General features: G+C 44.1%; 1 protein-coding gene across 1 annotated transcript in view; it reads right to left on the reverse strand.

Annotated features, from left to right (window-relative positions):
- The window catches only part of LOC113949163 (multiple epidermal growth factor-like domains protein 6), a 189,117-nt gene that overhangs the window by 37,346 nt on the left and 129,769 nt on the right, over positions 1 to 22,002 (reverse strand). Inside the window, exons 7-17 of the mRNA XM_027647410.1 lie at positions 21,499 to 21,621; positions 16,897 to 17,019; positions 14,197 to 14,319; positions 11,528 to 11,665; positions 9,077 to 9,199; positions 8,082 to 8,204; positions 6,973 to 7,131; positions 4,470 to 4,601; positions 2,278 to 2,406; positions 1,919 to 2,047; positions 659 to 793 (exon numbers count right to left, since the gene is read on the reverse strand). Of these exons, the coding sequence (XP_027503211.1) occupies positions 659 to 793; positions 1,919 to 2,047; positions 2,278 to 2,406; positions 4,470 to 4,601; positions 6,973 to 7,131; positions 8,082 to 8,204; positions 9,077 to 9,199; positions 11,528 to 11,665; positions 14,197 to 14,319; positions 16,897 to 17,019; positions 21,499 to 21,621 (1,437 nt within the window). The remainder of the gene's footprint in view (positions 1 to 658; positions 794 to 1,918; positions 2,048 to 2,277; positions 2,407 to 4,469; positions 4,602 to 6,972; positions 7,132 to 8,081; positions 8,205 to 9,076; positions 9,200 to 11,527; positions 11,666 to 14,196; positions 14,320 to 16,896; positions 17,020 to 21,498; positions 21,622 to 22,002) is intronic.

Raw genomic sequence — 22,002 nt, forward strand, 5'->3', positions numbered from 1 at the left:
AGGGATGCTCCCTGCCAGAACTGAGCCCATCACCAAGAATGCTAAAAATATTAAATACTGTCACTATTGTTCTCTACCAAACCCTCAGAACCAGTGCCATCAATCTGTCATGTTCCTGTCTGCCCAGAGAAGAAACCCTATTGCTTTACTCCATTGCTGTCTGGAAAGGGCTACTGAGACATGCAAACATGAATGTGGAACACAATTCTCTTTGAACTACCCCCCAAAAACTACAAAGAGGAAGTTTGAATTCAAAGGGCTGCAAATCTGAAGGAAAAGCAGCATTGCTGAACCCATTTACAAATCACGCTGCTGCCACAAAACACGAGGTTTCCCACTTATTTACTGTCTGTGTGGAAAAAGCAAAGAACAAAAGTGAAAACTCCCACAATCTTCATTATTTAGGGCTGTATTAGAATTTTGGTTCCGGATTTCTGTTGCTGTTTGATCAGGCCAAAACTCCTGCATTCTTAAGCTGTATTCCCCTTGATGTTCCTGCAACCCTGTGCCATCAGGGCTAAAAAAACCCCACACTAAATTATCAGTAGAATATGACTATATTAGTAACAGCAGCCAAACAAAACAGATGGGCAGAAGAATGAGAAATTACTAGGATAAAGGAATAAGCAGAGATGGGGAATCTGGCTTTCCAGGGTACCTTTCTGACACTTCTTGCCGTGATACCCAGGCTTGCAGGTGCAGGAGCCGTTCCTGGCGTTGCACTCCAGCGTGTGCTCCTTCACACACTGACACTCCTCTGAGCAGCCCGCTCCGAAGGCCCACCTGGGACAGGCTGCAGCCAGATGAAAAGGAGCCATTAGCTCTGTAATTATGCAGGAGTTGTTTGGAATTGCACACCGCTGCAGAACGCCACTGCTGCAAGAAGCAAAAACGCTCACTTTGCTCTCAGCGAACGCGATCCCCGTTCCTGTGGCAGCGCCTGCTCGTGTGTGGGTGGGCAAAATAGACTTCACATGACTCCTGTGTTAAGTGACTCATTTCATGTCAAGCAGCATGTGAACCAGAAACGTTTCAAAGCAAACTTAACTAAGTTTCTGAATGAAAAAATATTTGGGTGCGCTCCGAGATAAAAGCTTTCATTAAAAAAAACAAACAAAAATAAAACAAAACACAGAAGATTTTCAGTCTTGGACAGATTTTACAAACAAAACCTGTAAGTAGAACGAAACTTGCAATGTTTTTGTTTTAATTCCTTTTTTTCGCCATTTAACATTTTGCCCTCATCCTGCCTCTGCTCCTCAGCTCCCACTCCAACCATATTGGCAGCCCCTAACCAGCTCCAACCAGGCTCTAACCTCAGCAGTAACCCTAATGTTAACCTGCCCACCCCAACCCAACCCTACCTGTAGTCCTCACCTTTGTGTGTCAGTAAATCTCTGTCCTTATGGCAAAGATTAATTGCTAGAGGAAAAGATTAATGAAGTTTTTGGGGCCTCCTGACACATGTCAGAAGTCCTGTCCTCCTGCTCCCAGCCCATTGCAGAACCCAAAGCCTCACTCATTTTATCACAGAATCATAGAATAGTTTGGGTTGGGAGGGACCATAAAGCCCATCTAGTTCCACCTCCTGCCGTGGGCAGGGACACCTTCCACTGGACCAGGTTTCTCCAAGCCCTGTCTAACCTGGCCTTGAACACTTCCAGGGATGGAGCAGCCACAGTTCCTTTGGGCAACCTGTGCCAGTCACCACTCTTGTAGTAAAAAATTTATTCTTAATGTCTAATGTAAACCTTCCCTCCTTCAGCTTAAGGCCATTTCCCCTTGTCCTATTACTACTTTCCTATGTAAAAAGTCACTGTCCTCCCTTTTTGCAAGCCTCCTTTATACAGTGTGGAATCTTTCAAGACTATTACATGGGGTGCGCATTAAGCAGATCCGAAAAATGCTGGGGACTTACTGAGGTGGCAGAAGCGCCCGTAGAGCCCGGGGTCACACAGGCAGGCTCCATAAAGTCTGTGGCAGTAGCCCTTGTTGGCACAGCTGCACGGCTTGTTACAGTTCTTCCCAAAGAAACCCTTCGGGCAACCTTTGGAGTGCACAAACACAGCAAGGAATCAGCTGCCAAGGGTTAAAACCCCAGCTCCAAATCGGTTTGCTTTTAGCTGGTGCTACAGAAAGCCCAGGCTGGCTGGTGGTTGACCTGCAGTGGCTCACCAGCCACTTGCTTTTTCTCATGCACTGTTTTGCTCATTATTTAAAAAAAAAGAAACAAGGGGGGAAGAAATGGAGATGCTTTGGGTACAGATGGGGCCGTACCGTCCTCGCAGAGCCGGCCGTGCACTCCGGGCGGGCAGTGGCACTGCCCCGAGCCGGGGTCACAGGAGCCTCCGTTCTGGCACTTGCAGACACCAGCACAGCCTCTGCCATAGGTCCCGGGGGGACAAGCTGTGGAGAGAGCAGGGAAGGTGAGCAGACTAAGAAATCCTTCCACTTCACTGTAAAGGAAGTGAAATAAGATTTCAGTCATCAAAACTGAGCAAGGAGAGAGTCCTTTTAGTCCAGTGGGCTCTAAACAAAGTCATATTCTTCCTATATAAGGCAATGGACATCCATCTGGCATTTACTAGAACATTTCAAAGGACACCCCAAATAATCAAGCTTTGTGAAGTACTACATCACGCATCCAACCTTCCCCTGCATGTGCTCCCCTCCCCACAATTCCAAAACCATTGCCTGTCAAGTCCAGAGCTTAAAAATCAGAGCACAGCTTTGAATATTTGGAGATAAAAATTTTAAACATTTTTTTTTCCCCTCTCTCAAATACTATTATGAAAATAACGCTGTGTTTTTCCAACACAGTCTCTGAAACTGCCCAGATGATCAAGGCAGCAATGGGGCCACAAAACCAAACTGTGAGATGAAGCCTCACACCACTGTTGCAGCCTGAGCTGCCTGAGTGAATACAGTTGCTGGAGTCATCTGACTTAACTGACATTTTATCAATGCACATTAAGAAAGTTGACATTTCACATCAATTTTCATTCAGCTTCTTTGGTGCGTTATTAGAGAAATTTAGTTGCAGTTTTCTCAACAGTTTTAGCTTACCCCAAACCCAGGAACTATTCTGTATATTAAAAAAGTAAGAGAAAAGACTGAAAGCAATCACTTATGGCTAATTCGTACAGATTAAATATTGTATCATCACTATCAATGCCTATTTTGCTGGACTGCAGGTTTGGCTCAATAACACAGTCCTATTAAAGTTCTTTAAATTCCAGAGGTGAATTCCACCGGTGGATATTGACTGTAAATAAACACCAAAAAAGTTATTATTTATAAAAATAACTAAAGAATTTATATTCTATTTTGAGATTTTTATAATCTATCCTGAATCATCGGAACACCAGGAATAGAAAAATATGCTAATTTGATAATTTGATATATTTGATAATTGATAACTGTCTTAGGGAGGCTGGAAATTATCATTTTAATCCTCTCCATTCTTATTCTCTCAGCTGTCCCCAGTGTTTACAAACCAAACCCATCATCAGTCTCCCAAAATAACTATGGGCAGACTGTTGGTTTCAATCACTTGCTGGATTTTCTATATTTCTGTCCTTGTGATGACGCCTGATAAACAATCTTGATGGCAATTAACCTGAAGATTGCTGTCTACTGATGTCAAGTAATAAATTTTCATCGACTCTTTGTCTCACCAGTGACAGCACAGACTTTCTGAGTATGATGGGCCATCATATCACACACCATGAAACAAAGGAACTCATCTCAAAAGCACAGGAAATCTGCTCAGACAAGCAACAGACAAGTTTTGCCAAACTGCAGATGAAAAACAGCGAATCAAGAAATCACCACTCTCTTTCCAGTTGGTTTTGACACATACTTCTGAATCAGAAAGATCTTCTGCCAGGAAGCAGGAATAAGAAGAGCGGAAAGCTATTATAAAGGGCACTGACTTGGCAAGAGAATTCTGAAAAATACTATTTCCAATATGAAAAAATAGTCATCCCAAGAATATGATGTTGATAATAAAAAGAATTATAAAGAAAAAAAATGGAAAAAAAAAGAATAAAGACAATGTCTTGGGATGCTATGATGGAAAAACTGAAGTTTAATGTACATGTCCACCCAGATTGTCACACCAGCTGCTGGGACAGACTTCTGAAAGTCATCGAGGCAAGTTGTGGAATGAAGCATGGCCGGCAAACTTTGGCAGTTATTAGCAGCAGAGTGAATGAAGAGCAACCAAATATTTAGGAGGGCTATGATGCTGTCCTGTACTGGAAGGCAGGGACCTCACTCTGAGGGTTTGCATTGTGTCCCACAGCATCCCTTACAATTTCCATTTACTGTGCCCCAATACAATACAATTTTGATGTGCTCCTTAGAGAGTTTTGCAGATTAGAAGTATGACAGGTTATGCTTATTTCCCACCTGCAGTGTCCCAACATGAGGACCAATTGCCCACCTCTCAAACCCTCTGTACTCACTCTGATTGCAGATAACTCCAGTCCAGCCAGGGGGGCAAATGCAGCCGCTGTGGTCGCTGTCACACCAGCCCCCGTTCAGACAGTCCTCACACCTCAGGCTGCAGTCGTGGCCAAAAGTGTTATCAAGGCAAACTGAAATGAAAAAAAATACACAATGCTCAGTGAGCAGCCAGACAAAATGCTTCCACACAAGCTCTTACCTATTGTTAGGTTGCAAATGCCACCAATTCAGTGCACAAGACAGTCCAAAACAGAGATGCCTGAATTTTCCTCTTCGAATTTTGGACTCTAAGTAAAAGGGAAGCTGGGAGTTTAGCTGGAATTTACCCCCTAAAACACTGTAATTCCCCAGCAAAGAGCACTTCAAGCTACTTCTTAAGAGCAAATATTTTGCCTTCAGAGAAGTGAATTTGCACCTAATGCTTAATATTGAATTTATTGAGAGAGACTCTCCTTCTCTCCTTGCTAGGTTAACCCTGTTGTTCTACTGGAGTAAGTGGATGTAGTGCTATTTAAATATTGTTCATTGATATTTTTAACAGCATAGTTTGAGTGTTATTCTAGGATAACAAAGCAAAATACACATTTATCACTTCCTTTTTTCTTCATGGATATGAAAAAAAGCAGTTAGTTTATACAGGAAACCTTATATGAAAATGCATTCCTCCCTCCCCTTCTCCACTCTCCTTTTCTCTCTTGCACCCTCATGTTCTCTTTGTGGGGTCTATCGAGAAAAACATAGAAAATAAGTGTTACTGTGATAAAATACCTCAGTGGCATTAAGATCCCATCCACATGGTCACTTTATTGCCTTTGAGGCTTTGTGGCTGTGGCTGGAGGCTTTTTGGAAGGAGACTTTGAACAGCACCTGAAAGCGAGCTGGCAGCTTATTACAGCCTCCAGTAAGTCACAGGCTGGTTGCTTTTCACCAGCAATTTTCTATGTGAGGACAGATTTCCTCTAGGTCTGAGCACCCAACTCTTAGTTCCCTTTTCTGCAGCTGGAAAAATGCCCAAGCTTTCAGAGACATTCAGAATCCCAGTGCTCCCACTTGAGACAGGTTACAAATTCATATTTCAGCAGAAGAATACAGATTACCATTAAAAACATTATGCTTCCACATTAAAAAGTCATTCAAGCTGTAGAAAATATTTAATTACTTACACCAGCTTATTGATAAAACATGATCTTTTTGTAATACAGATAGCAGCTCAAAAAATATGTCTGAAAGTATAAGCAATAAATTACTATCTGGGAGATAAAAGAATCTACTAAACCATTTAAAGTTCTATTTCTCCATCACCTTTTCCTACAAACCACTGTGTGCTGCAAAGCCTCAGCCTTAGAAAAAGTGCATCTTCTCAGCTATGAGTGATAACACCCAAATTTCTGTGGTTAAATATAAATAAAACATGCAAAAAGTGGTCAATAAATATTTGATTGTGGTTTCTAGGCCTGATAATTTTGCCTGTGGTTATCTCATTTATCAGTTTCCCAATTGGTTATCGGTGTCGCTGAGTCCGGCTGGATGCTGTGTGATTTGGGGGGGGTCTTAACAGTTTTGTTCATAAAAACAAGTTAATTTTTTATCAAAGTCAAGACCAGCTCCTGATTTTTGCCTGTAGGGCACAGTCCTCAGATGAGTAATTAGGGCTTCTATAAAAATCACAGGACACACAGAGGAAAACCAAGAAATCTCACTTGTCCCTGGTGACCCACCAGCACTCAGCACGAACCAAACACAGAGTTTCACCTCATAATAGTCTTTCAGTGGTGAAGTTTCTACTTTAAGGTGGAAAGACTGAAGTCATGCAAAGCCCAGGTGGGTTTGCAAAGTTGCTCTGCACCCACTCCTGTGACAGTGGGTCCTCCTGTGCTGTTCATCACCACTGGTGCTGAGCCCTTGGCCAGCCTGAGCAATATGTGGATGGGTCTGTCCTTTTCCTGGAGAACATGCCCAAAACATCAAAAGACACCTGAGTCTTCAGAGGGTTGTTTATTTCACAAACAAAAATGCAAATATCTTAAACAAAAGTCCTCCAGTTGTTATAAAAGGTTTGTAAACAAGGACACATGCTGCCCCCACACTCCCTTTCCCAGTTCTAGGAGAAAGGGAGCATTTCCCAAGGGATTTTGTACACTCAGTAACCCACACAATCTTCACCCTCGGGATGAAGAGATCTCTTTGGCTGTTACCTCTGGGGCTCTGTGCGGACATCCTGTTTTCCAAGCAGCCTCCCAGTCCTTGCTTGCTGTGCTGCTCACTTTTCCCCTGCAGCTCCCCCATATCCCTCCCCACTGCATCCAGGCAGCCTCCCAGTTCCTCAAAAATGTCCCATTTGGGATGGGACACAGCCTCATCCCTGCTGGCACGGAGACAGGCAGGAAGCAGGATTAACGCCCATCCCAACACTCGAGCCCAGCACAACTCTCGCCCCAAATCCTCTTTCCAAGACTGTTCCCCCAGTTTGCTGTGGTGGCTCAGAGCACTCAGGGCACTCACCGACCCTGTGCACCAGGGTGAGCTCTCCTCGGGGGTCTTCATCCTCGTAGAGGGCCCCGAGTGCGTAGCGGAGGAGCTGGGGGGGACCTCGGAACTGCAGCCCCGGAGCACCAGCGAACCCCACTGCCTCGTCTGCATCCACCTCCTCCCCACCTAGGGCTGACAGAAACACACACCATCAGCACCTCAGTCTTCCTCCACAGCACTTTCCACTCATTTACATATTTTTAATTATTATTATGACACTGGTAGGTTTTCCAGCGACACCCCTGTTCAGTTTGCCCAGCGGTCACAGCCAAGTCATTTTCTCACCTGGACTAACAGAGTTTCTGCTACCCAAAAAAAAAAAAAAAAAAAGAGAAGAGGGGAAACCCCCCTCATCTTTCCATTTTCTTTTTTCTGGAAATAAACTCTGGTCCTGGTGGATTAAAAAAAAAAAAAAAAATTAAACGAGGAGATTAATTTTCCTCACTTGAAGTTTGAGATTATTTTTAGTTAATGAAGGTCATTACTCTTGCTCGTTTGGGAGATGACAAATAGAGAGTCAGGCTGGCTGTGCAATTTATTTTCAGAAACACTAAAATTTGAGTCTTAAAATGACGAGAAATCAGTTGGCTTTCTTTTTGGTGTTGGTTGCAGTATCAAACTCTGCCCAAGCTTTAGCAGGTGCTAAACTTGGTTATAAAACTGAGTTGCTTAGCTAAACTCTGTACTGGTTACACTGGCAGAAATCCAGCCTCACACCACTGACTAATGGAAAACTTGCCGTGGTTGATCAAAGCAGAATCTGGCTACCTTTTCTTTTCCACAGGATGTTAAACTTCATCAAACAGTGAAAGAAAACTGTCAAAACACTATTTATTTCAAAAACATGAGCATTAGGTTTTTGAGCATGTCCAGGGTATTTAAGTGTTCATCTCCCATTAATCTTTGGCAAAACCCATTACTGGAGGATGAACTTGGATCCACTCACTGCACGTAGCTCTACCCTGGCCATGGTTCAGAGATGGCTCCAGTTGGGTTCCCAAAATCCCAGGATCTGTGAAAATCCCAGTTCCAAAATCACATTTTGAATACTTAATGGCCCTCAAGATATAAAAAGAACTCACCGACACAGGCCCATCTGTTATCACCGAGCCTGTACCCCTCCTTACAGGCACATTCGTATGACCCCAGGGAATTAACACAGAAATGGTCACAGTTGCCATTATCCACACGACATTCATCCACATCTAGAAAATCCAGATAGAAATGGTGATTAGGAGCAAGTACCACACTGTACCTGGCTGCACTGGACAGATTGCTCTGCACATAAGAAAACCTAATTTTCTTTGTACTTTGGGTTTGAAAATACTAGTTTCTCGCTAGTATTGGAGATATGAAAACATTTTAGGGCAACGTGGAACAGATTATTTTGATGTTTTTGTTTCAAGTGCAAACAGCTGCTTTAAGTTGTTAAGCCCAGTTGATCCTTCAGTTATTTTGAGGGCTCTTCTTTTGTGGGAGTCTTTAACACACATTAGTATACAGTGTCCATGGAGAAAGGAGGAAAAGTTCCTCTCTGCTGGCTCATCTCTCCTATCCCCTCTTTGCCATGCTGAATGCTGGGTTATTCCTATATTCCAGCCTCATAAAGAGGAAATTACACATTTGTAAAACCTTATCAGCAAAGCTGGCAGAGGGTCAGCGATTCTCTCATTAGGGCAATGCCTACAAAGCCCTGCAATGGGCTTTGACAGCATTTCTTCTGCCCTTGGTTGTGCTTAGTTAGATCGAGCCTCTGGTATCAAAGGACTTTTGACAAGGGCATGGAATGATATAGAACAAGTGAGAATGGCTTTAAATTAACAGAGGGCAGGATTAGATCAGATATTAGGAAAGAATTCTTCCCTGTGAGGGTGGTGAGGTCCCGGCACAGGTTGCCCAGAGAAGCTGTGGCTGCCCCATCCCTGGAAGTTCCTGATGCTCCCATCAAGGCCAGGTTGGACAGGGCTTGGAGCAACCTGATCTAGCTGAAGGTGTCCCTGCCCATGGTAGGGACGTGGGAATGAGATGATCTTTAAGTCCCCTACAACCCAAACCATTCCATGATTCCGTGACTCACCGTCGCAGGCGCAGCCGTCGGCGTTGAGCTGGAACCCCCCTTTGCAGGCACACTCGTAGCCCCCTGCGTAGTTGATGCAGAACTGGGAGCAGCAGGACTCCCCAGTCTCACACTCATCCACCTCTGCAAGGAAAGGGCAGCACGTTTAGCTCTTGGACACAGTCTGAGCTGCTGCCACAGTTCTGCTCACGGCTACTGTGCTTCAGCAGACATCTTTCTATGTCTTCCTCTCACTTCACCCACCCAAAGCACTGTTTGAATCCTGAATCCTGACAGCAGCTGTCTTCTACCTTCTCCCATAGCAGCCAACACCCTTCATGTCCAGGGAGAGGCATCTCCTCCACAAGTCTCAGCTGCCACGAGGTGATTTACAGAACACCAGTTGGTCTCGCTGGTGACCAGCAGTAGGACCCAAAGGAACAGCTGGAGCTGTGTCAGGGGAGGTTTAGGCTGGATATTAGGAAAAGGTTCTTCACCCAGAGGGTGTTTGGGCGCTGGAACAGGTTCTCCAGAGCACTAAGCCTGACAGAGCTCCAAGAGTGTTTGGATGACACTTTCAGGCATTTGGTGGGATTCTTGGGATGTCCTGTGCAGGGCCGGGAGTTGAACTTGATCCTTGTGGGTCCCTTCCAACTCAGGACACTCTATGATTCTATGAAAACAGACCACAGCTAGGACCCACCAGCCCTCAAATACCTGCTCTTTAGCAGTAACCTACATTTAACCACTTGGACTTTACATTTACCCTTATTCAATGCAAACTAACAGTGAAACAATGCTCTGATCCAACAAGGCATTTTACTGGACATCAGCAGCTGGTAGGGGCAATTAGAGCCTTTGTTAACTAATTGCAGTTTTGATAACTAATTGTCTGTTGCCTCATCCTGCTCTGTGTTCACCCAGAAGTTGGTAGCATTGACACCCCTGTTCTGGTGATTAGACACAAGAACTGAGCTGTTATCTTTGCACTGCAGGCTCCTGGCTGCTGTCAGCCCGGGCAGGCTGCTGAGCAGGTCAGTGGCCATCCAAGGGCCACCTTGTCAATGCTGAGTCTGCACAATGCTTCTGAAGGTTGCCCAGCTGAGCAGCTGCAGATGGGAGAGGTCAGTGTCTCAATTAACCTTGGAAGGAGCACCAACTTTATGAGGAAACATGGGCAGGAGAAAGAAAATGTAATTAATCAATTGAGGTGAGGAGGTCACTGTGAAAATGATTAATGCAGGTTATTTGAATGCAGTGTTTTCCAGAAACGTCACAAGCTGAGCTCCCCTGCAGTATGTCAGGTGATGCTCTGGGGTCCAGCAACAGCTCCGTGTTTGTGTAGGAATACAAAACATTCATCCAACAAAAAGGAGATTTTTGCTATTAAGAGCAACTTTCCATGTCCTCAGCCTTGCCAAACCCTTCCTTTGTGCTCTCCCTTCCCTTTCTGTGTCTGGAGTAACAGCTTCCCTCTGAAATCCCCATCAGGAGGCCACTGAGCTGGGATGTGGGCAGGAGGCTGCTCTGCTCCTGTCAGCCATAGACAGACAACACTGTGTAACCCACCCACCTCTGTGAGGCTCTGGCTCCAAATTTGCCTCCCAGACCTTTTTAAGTTTTGCTTTTGAAGCTGCATCATCACCCACCTTTGCCTTCCTCCTCCCCTGCTCCTCTCTCTCCTGCACTTGGCTTTTTTCCTTGCAAGACTCATTTTGTCTGTAATGCCTCTCACTCACCAGTGCTCCCACTCTCTACCTCTCATGTCTTACTACACTGCTTTGTGATGCCTGCTCCTTTCCCTCCACCTCTCTTCTTGGCTATTCTTGAAAACTTTATTGGCTTAGTGACAGCAAGTCAAAACCAGAATGAGATGTAGTTTGCATTACAAATGCCATAAACAAACAAACAAACAAAAACAAAAATACAAAAAAAAAAGAAAAAAATCACATAATAAAATTGCTCAAAACATGAATTTTTAAGCTCTTCTCTTGAAGTAAACCCAAAATAACTATATTGCTTTCACTTCCCAAGTGAGACTTCTCACAGCCAGAAGTGCAATCTCATCACTGAGTAAATCTGATGGAAACACAACAACCTTCATATCACAAAGTGAGGTTTGTGCATGAAGCACTTCAGAGCAGCCGTGTTGCTGCTCCCAGCCACAGCCAACCTCTTCCCAGCCACCGGCTGAGAAGGGAAGGAAAATCAAGTCAAGTCAGGGCTGCACACAGTGAGAGATGGCCATGGCAACTGGTGATGCACCAGTGTCATCTTCCATGTGGGAGGCAGAACTCCTTCCCCTCGTTAGTGAACAATCCCAGTGAACACGCGGAGCAGGGCAAGCTGGAGCAGCGCCGAGGAAGCGCCAGAGGACGACACTAATTAACACTTGCAAAAGAAGGGAAGGTATTTCCTAGAGCGACAGCAACCCTTGCAGAGCACCCCACACCTCCTGTCTCCCTGGATTACCCGTGCAGGTCTGTCCATCCATGCCCAGGCGATATCCGCTGTCGCAGGAGCAGCGGGGCCCCGCGGCCGTGTGCTCGCAGTGGTGGGAGCAGCCCCCGTTGCCCTCCTGGCAGCTATCGACGATTTCCATCTCGATGCCTTGCAGAGAAATAAATCAAAAGGATGTTAAAAAGCAAGCCCAGGGGGGGAGTCACTGGAGAATCAGCCTTCTGTAAAACAGCAGCCACGAGCCGAGTGCTGCAGCAGGGAACATAAACTCAGCTCCCTCACACGTCCCAGAAGAGCACGCTTTGGAATCACTGAGCTCTGGGTGTTTGTCTCCATGTGTCATAACAGTGGATTCACTTGACTTCAGCAACGTGAAGCCAGCTCAGCATTCCAGCAGCCTGCCTGCTACAGGAGCCTCCACAGGTTTCCTCAGATTTATGCTTTGTTTGGACACAATCCTTGCCCCAAAGGAGGAAAAGAACCATCTGAGGAGCCCAGGTGGTCCATCTCAACCCAGTCTGCTTGTGCTTTCCAAAGAGCAGCTTCTAGATTTGTATGGGAATGGCAAAGACTTGGATGCTGAAACATCCACCAAACACAAAGGCATTAAAACTTCCATAGAAGAGTCTCGCTGGTGAAGTGGGCACCCAACTACAATACAGAACAATCTGCAGGTTTTGGCCCCCGGATGTCCTTTCCAGCATCATGGAGCACCTCCTCTGCTGAGACTTTGTCCCCCAGAGCTAATACAGGCTGGTGGTACAATGCTATTGCCAGCCCCCTTCACCCTGACAGATTCCCCCACCCTCCTGCACTGCTGGACAGTCCTCACAACATCCTGGCCATGTCCAGTGGGAACCCTCATAGAGAAAAGGGAACACCTGCCCACCTCAGTCCCACCCAGGTGCTTCATCAGATGATTTCTTCAGGATGAAAAGAAACTATGGGGTCAATTATAAAGTTTCTTTTGAAGAATTAGCTGGATTGTCTTGTTACAGAGCTATTTAGAGAAGAATTAATTTCCCATGCTACGCAGGTTACCTTCCTAAAGAAGCCACTGTAGTTCCAGAAACACCCCAGCTCATTTCTGGCACAGAATTTCCCCAGACACATTTGTGGGTCTGGTCCTACCCCTCTTGGCGCTCCCAGGGAGCAACCAGTTTGCCAACAAGAAGTGCAAGTCTAGCTAAAAGAGAGTATAAATTAGGAGAAGAAATATTGAGGGCTACATCTCATGCATAGGATGATTATGTGCACCAGGGATAAGAAATCCTGTCTCCTGTCCAGTACGTTAAGCTGGGATTTAGGAAACCCAGCGATTAAATGCAGAATCTGACTTTATACACAATCTTCATCATTTACTTTGTCTCAGTTCTTCATCAGTAAAACTGGAATAACAGCTCTTCCCCAAGCCACCAGGGAAATGAAAGAATAAACAAAGATTGTAAATTGCTCAAACACTGGGATAATCCTGATCATAAATATATGCAGAATGTTTTTATTTTTATTGTTTGCTCTGCAATATTGTTCATGAGGCACAGAGAATCACCATCCCCTGAGATCTGCTGAACATCCAGAAAATATATTATCAGAAAACCACAATGAAATCTAAGTGGTCTAAACCTCTTTTTTATGCCTATAACAGAACATTTCATATCTATATATTAATCACATTTCCTCTGCCATTGTACCACTCACAGTTCCCCATCTCCTATGAAATAGCTCTCCAGGATGTCTCTCACATAATTCGGTTTTGTTTTTAATGTATGCTAATGCTTTGAAACTGAATTTCATCCTTAATAAGTATTTCTTACACACACATTCTTAAATAAAGCACTCATTCTCTGGCATGCACTGTATTTTCCTAAGGAAACACTGCTGAAAGCTCTTGCACAGTATTATTAGATTGAGTGATCTTTGCCCACCTCTTTGCTAAAACAGGTCATGCTTTTGTCTGCATTCCAGTGAGCTTATGTTAGGTCCATAATAACCCCAACTCTTCCACATCACCTCCTTTATTAACCTAAATTTGCCCTCAAGGACAGCCCAGGAATCACCTATCAACTAATAGTGCTGGGAGTCAACCCCCATTTCCAGAAAAGCAGTGTTGATTAAGAAAGCCCCCTGGCAAGAGGTAAGTATGTGAGAGAAGACAACAGAGCTCACTTTAGTTTAGGAAATTTTAGATGTTCAGCTATTTTTTTAATCCCCAATCCTTCTTCTTTTTTCTCCTTTTTAAAAAAGCATCCTCTTTATAGAGTCAATAAACTCAGGAGAAACATAAGCAAACCCAGATAGATAAAGACAAGAGCAGAACATCGCGTTCATTTTCTCTTGCATCGACTTCAGCATACAAGAAAATTGGGAGGAGGAGGGCAGGAAGCATTTCATAGAGTAGCAATAGTCTGGTAGCTCTGCAGTAGAATTCACCAGACTCTGAAGATAAACCAACCGGGCTATTTGCTCTTTGAAATGCAGTAATTAAGGTCTGTGAACACAGGCTTAGGAATGTGTCACCCTGCAAACCCAGCAGCAGCAGAAGATAGAGAAAATACTATTAAGCTTGAGCTTTTGCATACACTTATTTTCCTGGGAATGCTAATCTCACTGAATTAAAAGCAAAGCATAGCAGTTTGGAGCTAAACCAGCCTGAAATGTGCAGCTGTACAGGTGTCACTTACGGTAGCACTGCTTTCCATCAGCCCCCAGCTCGAAGCCGGGATTACAGGCACAGGTGAAGGATCCCAGAGTGTTCACACAACGATGAGCACACCTGGCTCTGCCTTCTGCACACTCGTCAATGTCTGCAGAGCAGGGAGAAAGGCAAAGACATTCACTTGGATATTAAAATAAAGCATATTATTGCTCTATGTGGACATGGCTGTATGTCCAAACATCTGTTGAAAACGGCATCTTGATGTGAGTCTACAAAGGGCGGCATCTGACAAATCCAGGAACACTGAAGTGACATTATTCTCCAAAACAATCTTTTTTTTCTAAACACCATTGACCTTGAACTTCTCAGAGTGAGTATCTACAACATCAAACATTATATTTACAGTATCAGCCAAAGCAACTTGTTTATTATTCCTGTAAAAGAGCAATGGCAAAAGATGCCACATGAAGAACACAGAAGAAAGTCCTTACTCTGAAATTATCATCAGGTCCTCAATGCCATTATATTTAAATTAATGGAGCAGGAAATAGCTGATTGTTTTGTGAATGTCAAATGATCTGGGTTAAGTGGTGGCTGGGTTTCAGCAGGGATGATGGAGACAGAACTCCTCTGTCACATCCCTGAATCCTTCAGCTGCTTCTACAGCGGTACAGCAGGAGGCACCTGCTCCAGCCAGAGGAGCTTCATCCCACTTGTAAGAAAAGAAAAAGGTGCAGAGCTATAGGTGGAGAGGCTGTTCTTCCCCCAGTCCTCTGTCAAACAGTCTGTTTCTCACCTTCACATGTACTAGTCTGCGTTTTGGAGTTAAACATCACCAAAGTTGTCCATCTTCCTAAAACCTCAGTGGAGCATAAAAACACTTTTAAGAAGTAATTACTGCAAAAAAAGCAAAGCAAAAACTTACACTAAGTACTGCACAGTTGGACAAAACACCAACCTCTGTGCAAAGAGTGGCATTACAGATGGCAAACCCCTGACCCACCTCCTGCTCCTTGTTCCGACATTTTCCTTGCAAAATGCAGATTATTTATTGCACCAATCCTGGGTCAGTGTCCCGCACAGAGGAGGGAACAGTCCGGTGTGCAGCTCCTCACCTTTTATCCCAGCAAACCGCTTCCCAGGAGTTTTTTTCCTCCACGTGTGCTGTAAGCAGCGCTGTACTCGTGGCCCCTTGTAGTTGAACACAAGCAGCCTGATGAATGCAATCAGGCTCCTTGCAAAGAGAGGCCCCAGGCAGTGCAAACACCACACACGGGCTCATGAAAATTTCAGGACAAATGACAGCTTCTCTGAAGCAGCCCTGTGAGCAGCTGCTGCTTAAAATAAAATGGCTTATTTCTCCTTTTTCTGTAATTGTCAGCTTGCAAGTAGAGTACATTGGACAGTGCTGTAAATATTCTTTTCTCTTCTTCTTTTCGAAAATAATAATAAAAGGTTGGAAAACCCATAAACAGCCACCATCCTGCATGTGTTTCTTCCTGTCTTGGAAATGCAGCCAAAGTATGAGACTTCAGTTGCCCTCTGTGTCCTTCCAGCTCGGCTTCCAGAGAGTCAAATACCAGCTTGAATTTTGCAAAAGACATTGAATAACTTCTAGGAGGAAAAACCAATAATTGTATATCCATGGCAAGACATGCTGCTTAATGATTCAAAAGATTGTTGCCATGAGGCTGGGGAGAAAATTTGTTCCAATATATAACACTGCAAGTTAACTCAGTGCTTTAGTTTATACATAAATTAACGGAATTGTCAATGTGAATCTGAGATAAAACAAGTAACATGCTGACCCTACTGTTAAACCAATGCTGTTTCCATCTAACAATCACCAGTGAAGTGTCTAAACTACTTGAAAATACTTTTTTTTTCAGTGACTTCCTCATGAGGTACCCCAGTAAGAGGAGAATTGCTGAGGTGTTCCTTGCCACTCACAGAAAGGTTTCCAGGCACTATAAAACACTCAGGATAGGAAGCAAGTATTTTGCAAGGCACCCAGTACCCTTTATACAAGACAATAATTTAAATATTGGCAAAATGTTGACCAAATTCTTAAAAGAAGGAGTTTAAAATTAGTATCTGAATATGTATGTTGATCCTGACTTGGTTGTTAAAAATCTGTGCACCATGAAGTCCACCAATGCTTTCATCATACTGGAAGAGAAAAGCAGGTATTTTGATCTCTAATTCCCCCACATTTTGGGTCAGAGATGCTATAGATCCTTTTGAGAACCCCAGACTAAATACAGGACTTTGGAATTCAACTTTTTAAGCCACTCTCTTTGGAAATCTTACACATCAGGATTTCTTCCTTCACAGTAGTTTCTCCATTAATATGGAAACAGTTCTCCAGCTAAAAAGCCCTTTGAATTCTAAATAGGTTTTCAGTGACCTGGTTCAGAGTGTTACTTGAACCAATTTTCCAGGAGTTGTATCTGGGACATTATTTTAAAGGGAACACTACAACAATAACACTACAGTATCTAAAAATCCAGATGCTAGAAAGCATGACTTAGGAGATCATGGAGGAGTTTTCATTACCAAAATGGTCCTTCAAGACTGTGGGCTGATGTGAATATCACAGAGAGAGAGAGAGAGACGCTGATTCAAAACGCACACATATATTTGTGTAACACATTCCTCTCCACCCAGAGCTCAGTGAGCTCTGATTAATAACTTTCTTCACGATAAATAGTCCATAGTTTCTTACCTAAACAGGACTTTTTGTCTGCAGAAAGATAATACCCTGGATGACACTCGCATTTTGCAATTCCTCCCGCGTTTTGACAGATTTGTGAGCATCCTCCGTTCCCACTTGTGCAGGGGTCTATTGCTGAAACCAATTAGAGCACACTGTCAACTGAAAGGTCACTTTTTTGCCTGAAAATGGTCTTACCTGCCATCGTTACAATGAAGTAGCTGTAAGAGATTAGACTGGGGAAAAAAAATTGACAGACTTTGGTGTATAGTAAAGCCGTTGTTTTTCTGGGTGTTATTTCCTCTGTTGCTGGACAATATTTTTCATGGAGTACCAGCAATGCTTTAAACAGCAGGAAACTGAGCTTGTATTACACATGGGAAATAGGACAAAAAAAGTACATTTTATTCTTATTTTGTTGTACCTGAACAGATTTCAAGAGTTCGCTAAACAACAGCAATTAGCACTCCAATATGCGTGAACCCATAAACACACACAGTGGTGCAGTTCACCATGAGACAATGAATATTTAAAAGGCTCTAGAGGAAATAAACTTTGAAGAGCCCCAAAAGACATCCTTCAGTCTATAAACATATGCCATTTATGTTGTACATCAAGGTTTTTCCCTTTTCTTGAACAATAACATACTTTTTCAAGGATAAGCCACTCTAAGGGGCAAGTACTTAAAAACACTTTGTAAAAAGTGCCTGGAGAAGTCTCCAGTTCAAAGATTTCACTGTGTTTTATGGTTTTATTTCTGGAACATATAGCTGCTGGAAGCATACCTAGGTATCTGCCCGAATAAAGACTTGGCACACACCAAAACAGACCTGCCAGGACTGTTTAGACAGGTCTGATTTGGGTTAAGATCTCATATTCTGCACCAGGCTGAGGTTTTGGGTTGGAGCACTCATTACACCAACATACTGGTGAATAACACTCTGTAGGTAAATTTGGAGGACACCTTTAAAATGTGTCCTCTAGAGTTCTGCTTAGATTCAATTGAAGTTTTTTAAAATTTATGCTTATTTCCTTACAATTCAAGCTCTAATTCAGTTTTGGCATTTTACTAATTATTGTCTGATTTGAGATATTTGACCATTATTCCTCACTCGCCTCCAGCCCATCATCTCCTTCCCAAGCTCTGTAAAAGCCACCTTCTATCAGAGCCCCAGGGAGAAAATCAACATCAGTTCCACAGCACTGGTAGTGGAGTCAGGGTTTGAGGAACCCTGGGCTGAAGGAGTTTTGATCTAGACCTTGCTGCTTTGCTCTTCCAGTGGCTATCCATATATATGTAGCTCTGCAGGAGAAGGGAATAGGAGAGAAAAACCTCTGCTTTCTATAGATACATTTAAACATGGGGTAGGTTTTTTTCATTTCCACCAATTTTCACTTTTCTGTACAGCCAAGTAGCATTTTGTGCCACAGTTTGGCAAAGGAGGATGTTGCCCCAGAACACCTTCAAACTCCCTCACGTCACCGTCTCAAGAACACAACCATTCCAGTCTGCAAGGCTGAGTTTGACTTGACAGTATTTAAATAAATAAAAAAACAAAAAAAACCCCCAAAAACATTGTTAGGGATGTAGAACTGAAATTGGACTTCTGACACGATAGGTTGCAAATAGGTTTCCAAGGAACAGCAGCACTTCATCGTACACGACACTTTCAAGGCTGACAACTTGGCTCTGCAGCTCGACAATTTGCACTCTACAAAGGATTTAGCTTCAAGCAAGAACTCACTCCTTGCTGATATGAAATATTGAGTTATTTGCTGATTCTTTTTCTATTTGGGTAAATTAAATGAAATCACTATCAAACAGCATCTGTTAAACCTGCATATTATAGAGGTTTTCAGAGCAGCTAGAGCTTTAATTTGAGAATGATTACAGCAGAGAGTAAAACTTGTAATGCTCTGTGACATGACAACAGGCAAACAACAAATTATATGGTAGATGGTAGTAAAACATAGTAATTTGAATAAAGATAGCAGCCTTGGAAGTCCTAAGATGAGATAAAAGTTTGTAAAAGAAAGATCTTCAGGACATAAGGTAATCACTGATTGACTTGCTTTCCAGTGACATATTTGTTCCTGGTAAAGGCAGGTTTCAGGAGAAGCTAAAAATGATTAATTAGTGTTCTTTTTCCTACACATTTTGCTCTTTTTTTTCCACTTAATGTCTTCAGTAGATAACAGACTACATCCTACGAAGATCTAATCCAAGCTGTCAAACACTATGGCAAAAAAATTTACTGGAATGATTTGATTTCCTAGATGTCCCAGGACACAGAATCACGAAACGCTGTGGGTTGGAAGGAACTTTTAAGATCATCTCATTCCACCCCCCTGCCATGGGGAGGGACACCTTCTGCTAGGCCAGGTTGCTCAAAGCCCCATCCAACCTGGACTTGAACACTTCCAGGGATGGGGCATCCACAGTTTCTCGGGCAACGTGTCACCAAAGAAGAGGTTTCCCAGATATCCAGGAACGTCGTGTGAGAAAGCCATGGTGATTGCACTGATCTGGGTCAGCACCAAATGCTCTTGGTGCAGTGTGAGTATGACCCCTGCATGTGCTGTGGACCTTCCAGACCTTCACTGCAAGGCTGCAAAGAACAGGGTGTCCAGTCCTGCCTGCCATGACCTCTAGAGCACATAGAGAATTGGGCCTTATCAAATTAACTTCCTTGTTCACAGTAATCATGACTTTACACTGGGAAAAACTTAAAGTGGGTAAGATTAAAATTGCTAGGCTTGAGTGTTTCTCTATGGCTTTTCAGGGCTATGGGGTGCAGCATTAGCTCCCAAGGAGTCTGCAGGCATGAATTCACACCTGCAGAGCAGCTACCCCTGCTGTGGTAAATACCCTCATGATGCTGAGCTTTCTTGATCCAAACCATGCTTACAGCAGCCATGCTTTGTGGCTGGAAATTACAAGCAGCCAGGCTCACCTCCTCCCACCTTTTCTACTTAAAACACCTCTGATTGCCAACCCAAACGCGTTCATGGCCACTTCAGCCTCATTTGTTCCTGTAAAAATCTTGTCCGTTGGTTCAACTAGCACTTTTCTCTCCCAGGCATTCATTCACTAAGGTATTTACGGGGGAAGAACATCCTACTTGGTATTAATTTTGCAAGCTGAGCTCTGCTTACAGAGTCTCCTTCCTCTGAGCTCAGTTGCCCTCCTGGGGAGGCTGCACTGATTTATTTTGATTTCCACACCCTGAATACAGGTAAGCAGGCACCCAGGCCAGATCCAGGCAAGGTCTCACCTGCAGAGCTGACCCTGCCCCTTCTCCACTGTTCAGTAATTACTGGTTGGTGACAAATCGCTGCCTTTAGTGAGGGGCTGACCCTCATCAGCCCCACGATGTGAGGGAGGGAACAGCAGTGGCAAAACTTCCCCCATCAGGGGTCCCAGCCTGCTGGTTTGGCTGCTGAGCTGAACCAGCTGCTGGCAGCTGGGATAGAGCATGAGGTGGCACATGAAAGTTTGAGCTGCTTCATGGCCACCCAGGGACAACTTTCACCCCCCCCAGGCATTGCCACAATTAGACCCCACTGATGCAACCACTGTCCCACCACAACACCACAAAAAACACCAAAAAGCTCTATGCAGGTGTCTGCACATGGCTTGGCAAAGGACACCTGGAGTGCCAGAGGCAGCGGAAGAGACACGAGAAGTTTGGAAGCAGGATGGAGGACAGCGGAGCAAGGTCTCTGGTGCTCTCTCTGCACTAAAGCTCCCTGTTTCCAACTTTTCCTGATAATCTCAGGGACAAAACCTGTCCACTCCGTGAGAGAGAGAGAGGTCAGCCTGCTGTGGGTGCTCAGTGAGGCACAGCCTCTGCAGAAGGCAGGATCTGGGGGGGCCAAAAGCGAAGGGCGAGTGCTTGCTGCACACGGTGGGAGCTGGAATCAAGCTGAACAGCAGGATTTACTTACACTTCATACACAGCATATAAAATCTATGAGCAGAAGAGGAGCCATATGGAAACGGTTTTGTGACAGGGATTTTAGTGCAATAAATCTATAAATTTGGCCCTATCTTTCTCTGGCATATTCAAGGGTATGAGTGTGTGAGCTTGTGTTGAGGAACGGGGGGGCCTGCCTTAAAAACTGATGAATATTTTCAGATATATGAGAAAATAAAAGCAACAATCAAAGGTAGCACTGCTGTTCTGCTTGTGAGAGTGCTTAGAAACGTGAAGGGGAGGATGAATGAATCAGACTGTGATAAGCCAAAAGAAGATAAAGAAAACACTTCATGCAGAATAAAACATGTTATACAGGCCAACTCTATATACAACTTGATGAGCAACAAAATGTTAGAGTTAAAACACGATTAAGTTTCTAACCTGTCTCATCATCGTCAGTGTGCAAGGAGCAGCCAGGGGTCTGCGAGGCCAAAATCTTGTTTGAAGTTGTGATTCAATGTGAACTTCACACCTCAAACATGTGTCGTTTTAAAACCCTGTTAATAAGTGATTTCTAAAGCTGCTTTTGGAGAGCAGGGGGAAACAGGAATGAATACAGTGACCCAAAACACCAGCCTGGAGTCTTTTAAATTGCCTTTACTGTGTGTCTCTAGGCAGGTAGAGCAGGACTTACCTTCACAGGATTTGGCATCCCTCCTCAGCTGGTAGCCTGGCTGGCACTGGCACTTGTAGTGGTCATCGAGCTGAACACACTCCTGCTCACAGCCCCCGTTGTTAACACTGCAGGAATGGAGGGCTGGAGCCAAGGAAGGAAGGGAGGAATGCACGTCAACAACCTGAGAAACTTATTTCCTATTTTAAATATATAAATGACAGTAAAAATAGACAAACCTCTCCAAACTGCTTTCATAAATGCACCTGTCCCATCCCCTGAGTGATTACCCTCCCTTGTGTTCACGGGGCTTGTCTGACACAGTGTCCCACACCAGTGAAAGCCTAATTCCAGTGAGAGGCAGGTGAGATCTAAGGGCTGTAATGCTGACTGAAGCACAGCACCCTTTGATCTGACAGCACCAAAGCGCTGAGAATCCACTGAGGTAAGGAGGGGAGAAAAAGAGCAGCCCTGCTGGCACTCGCCCAATGATTGCTTTTTTCTCTCCTGGCTTTCATTGATTAA

This window comes from Corapipo altera, unplaced genomic scaffold (assembly GCF_003945725.1).
Source record: "Corapipo altera isolate COAL_440 unplaced genomic scaffold, ASM394572v1 113, whole genome shotgun sequence".
Taxonomy (NCBI): domain Eukaryota; kingdom Metazoa; phylum Chordata; class Aves; order Passeriformes; family Pipridae; genus Corapipo; species Corapipo altera.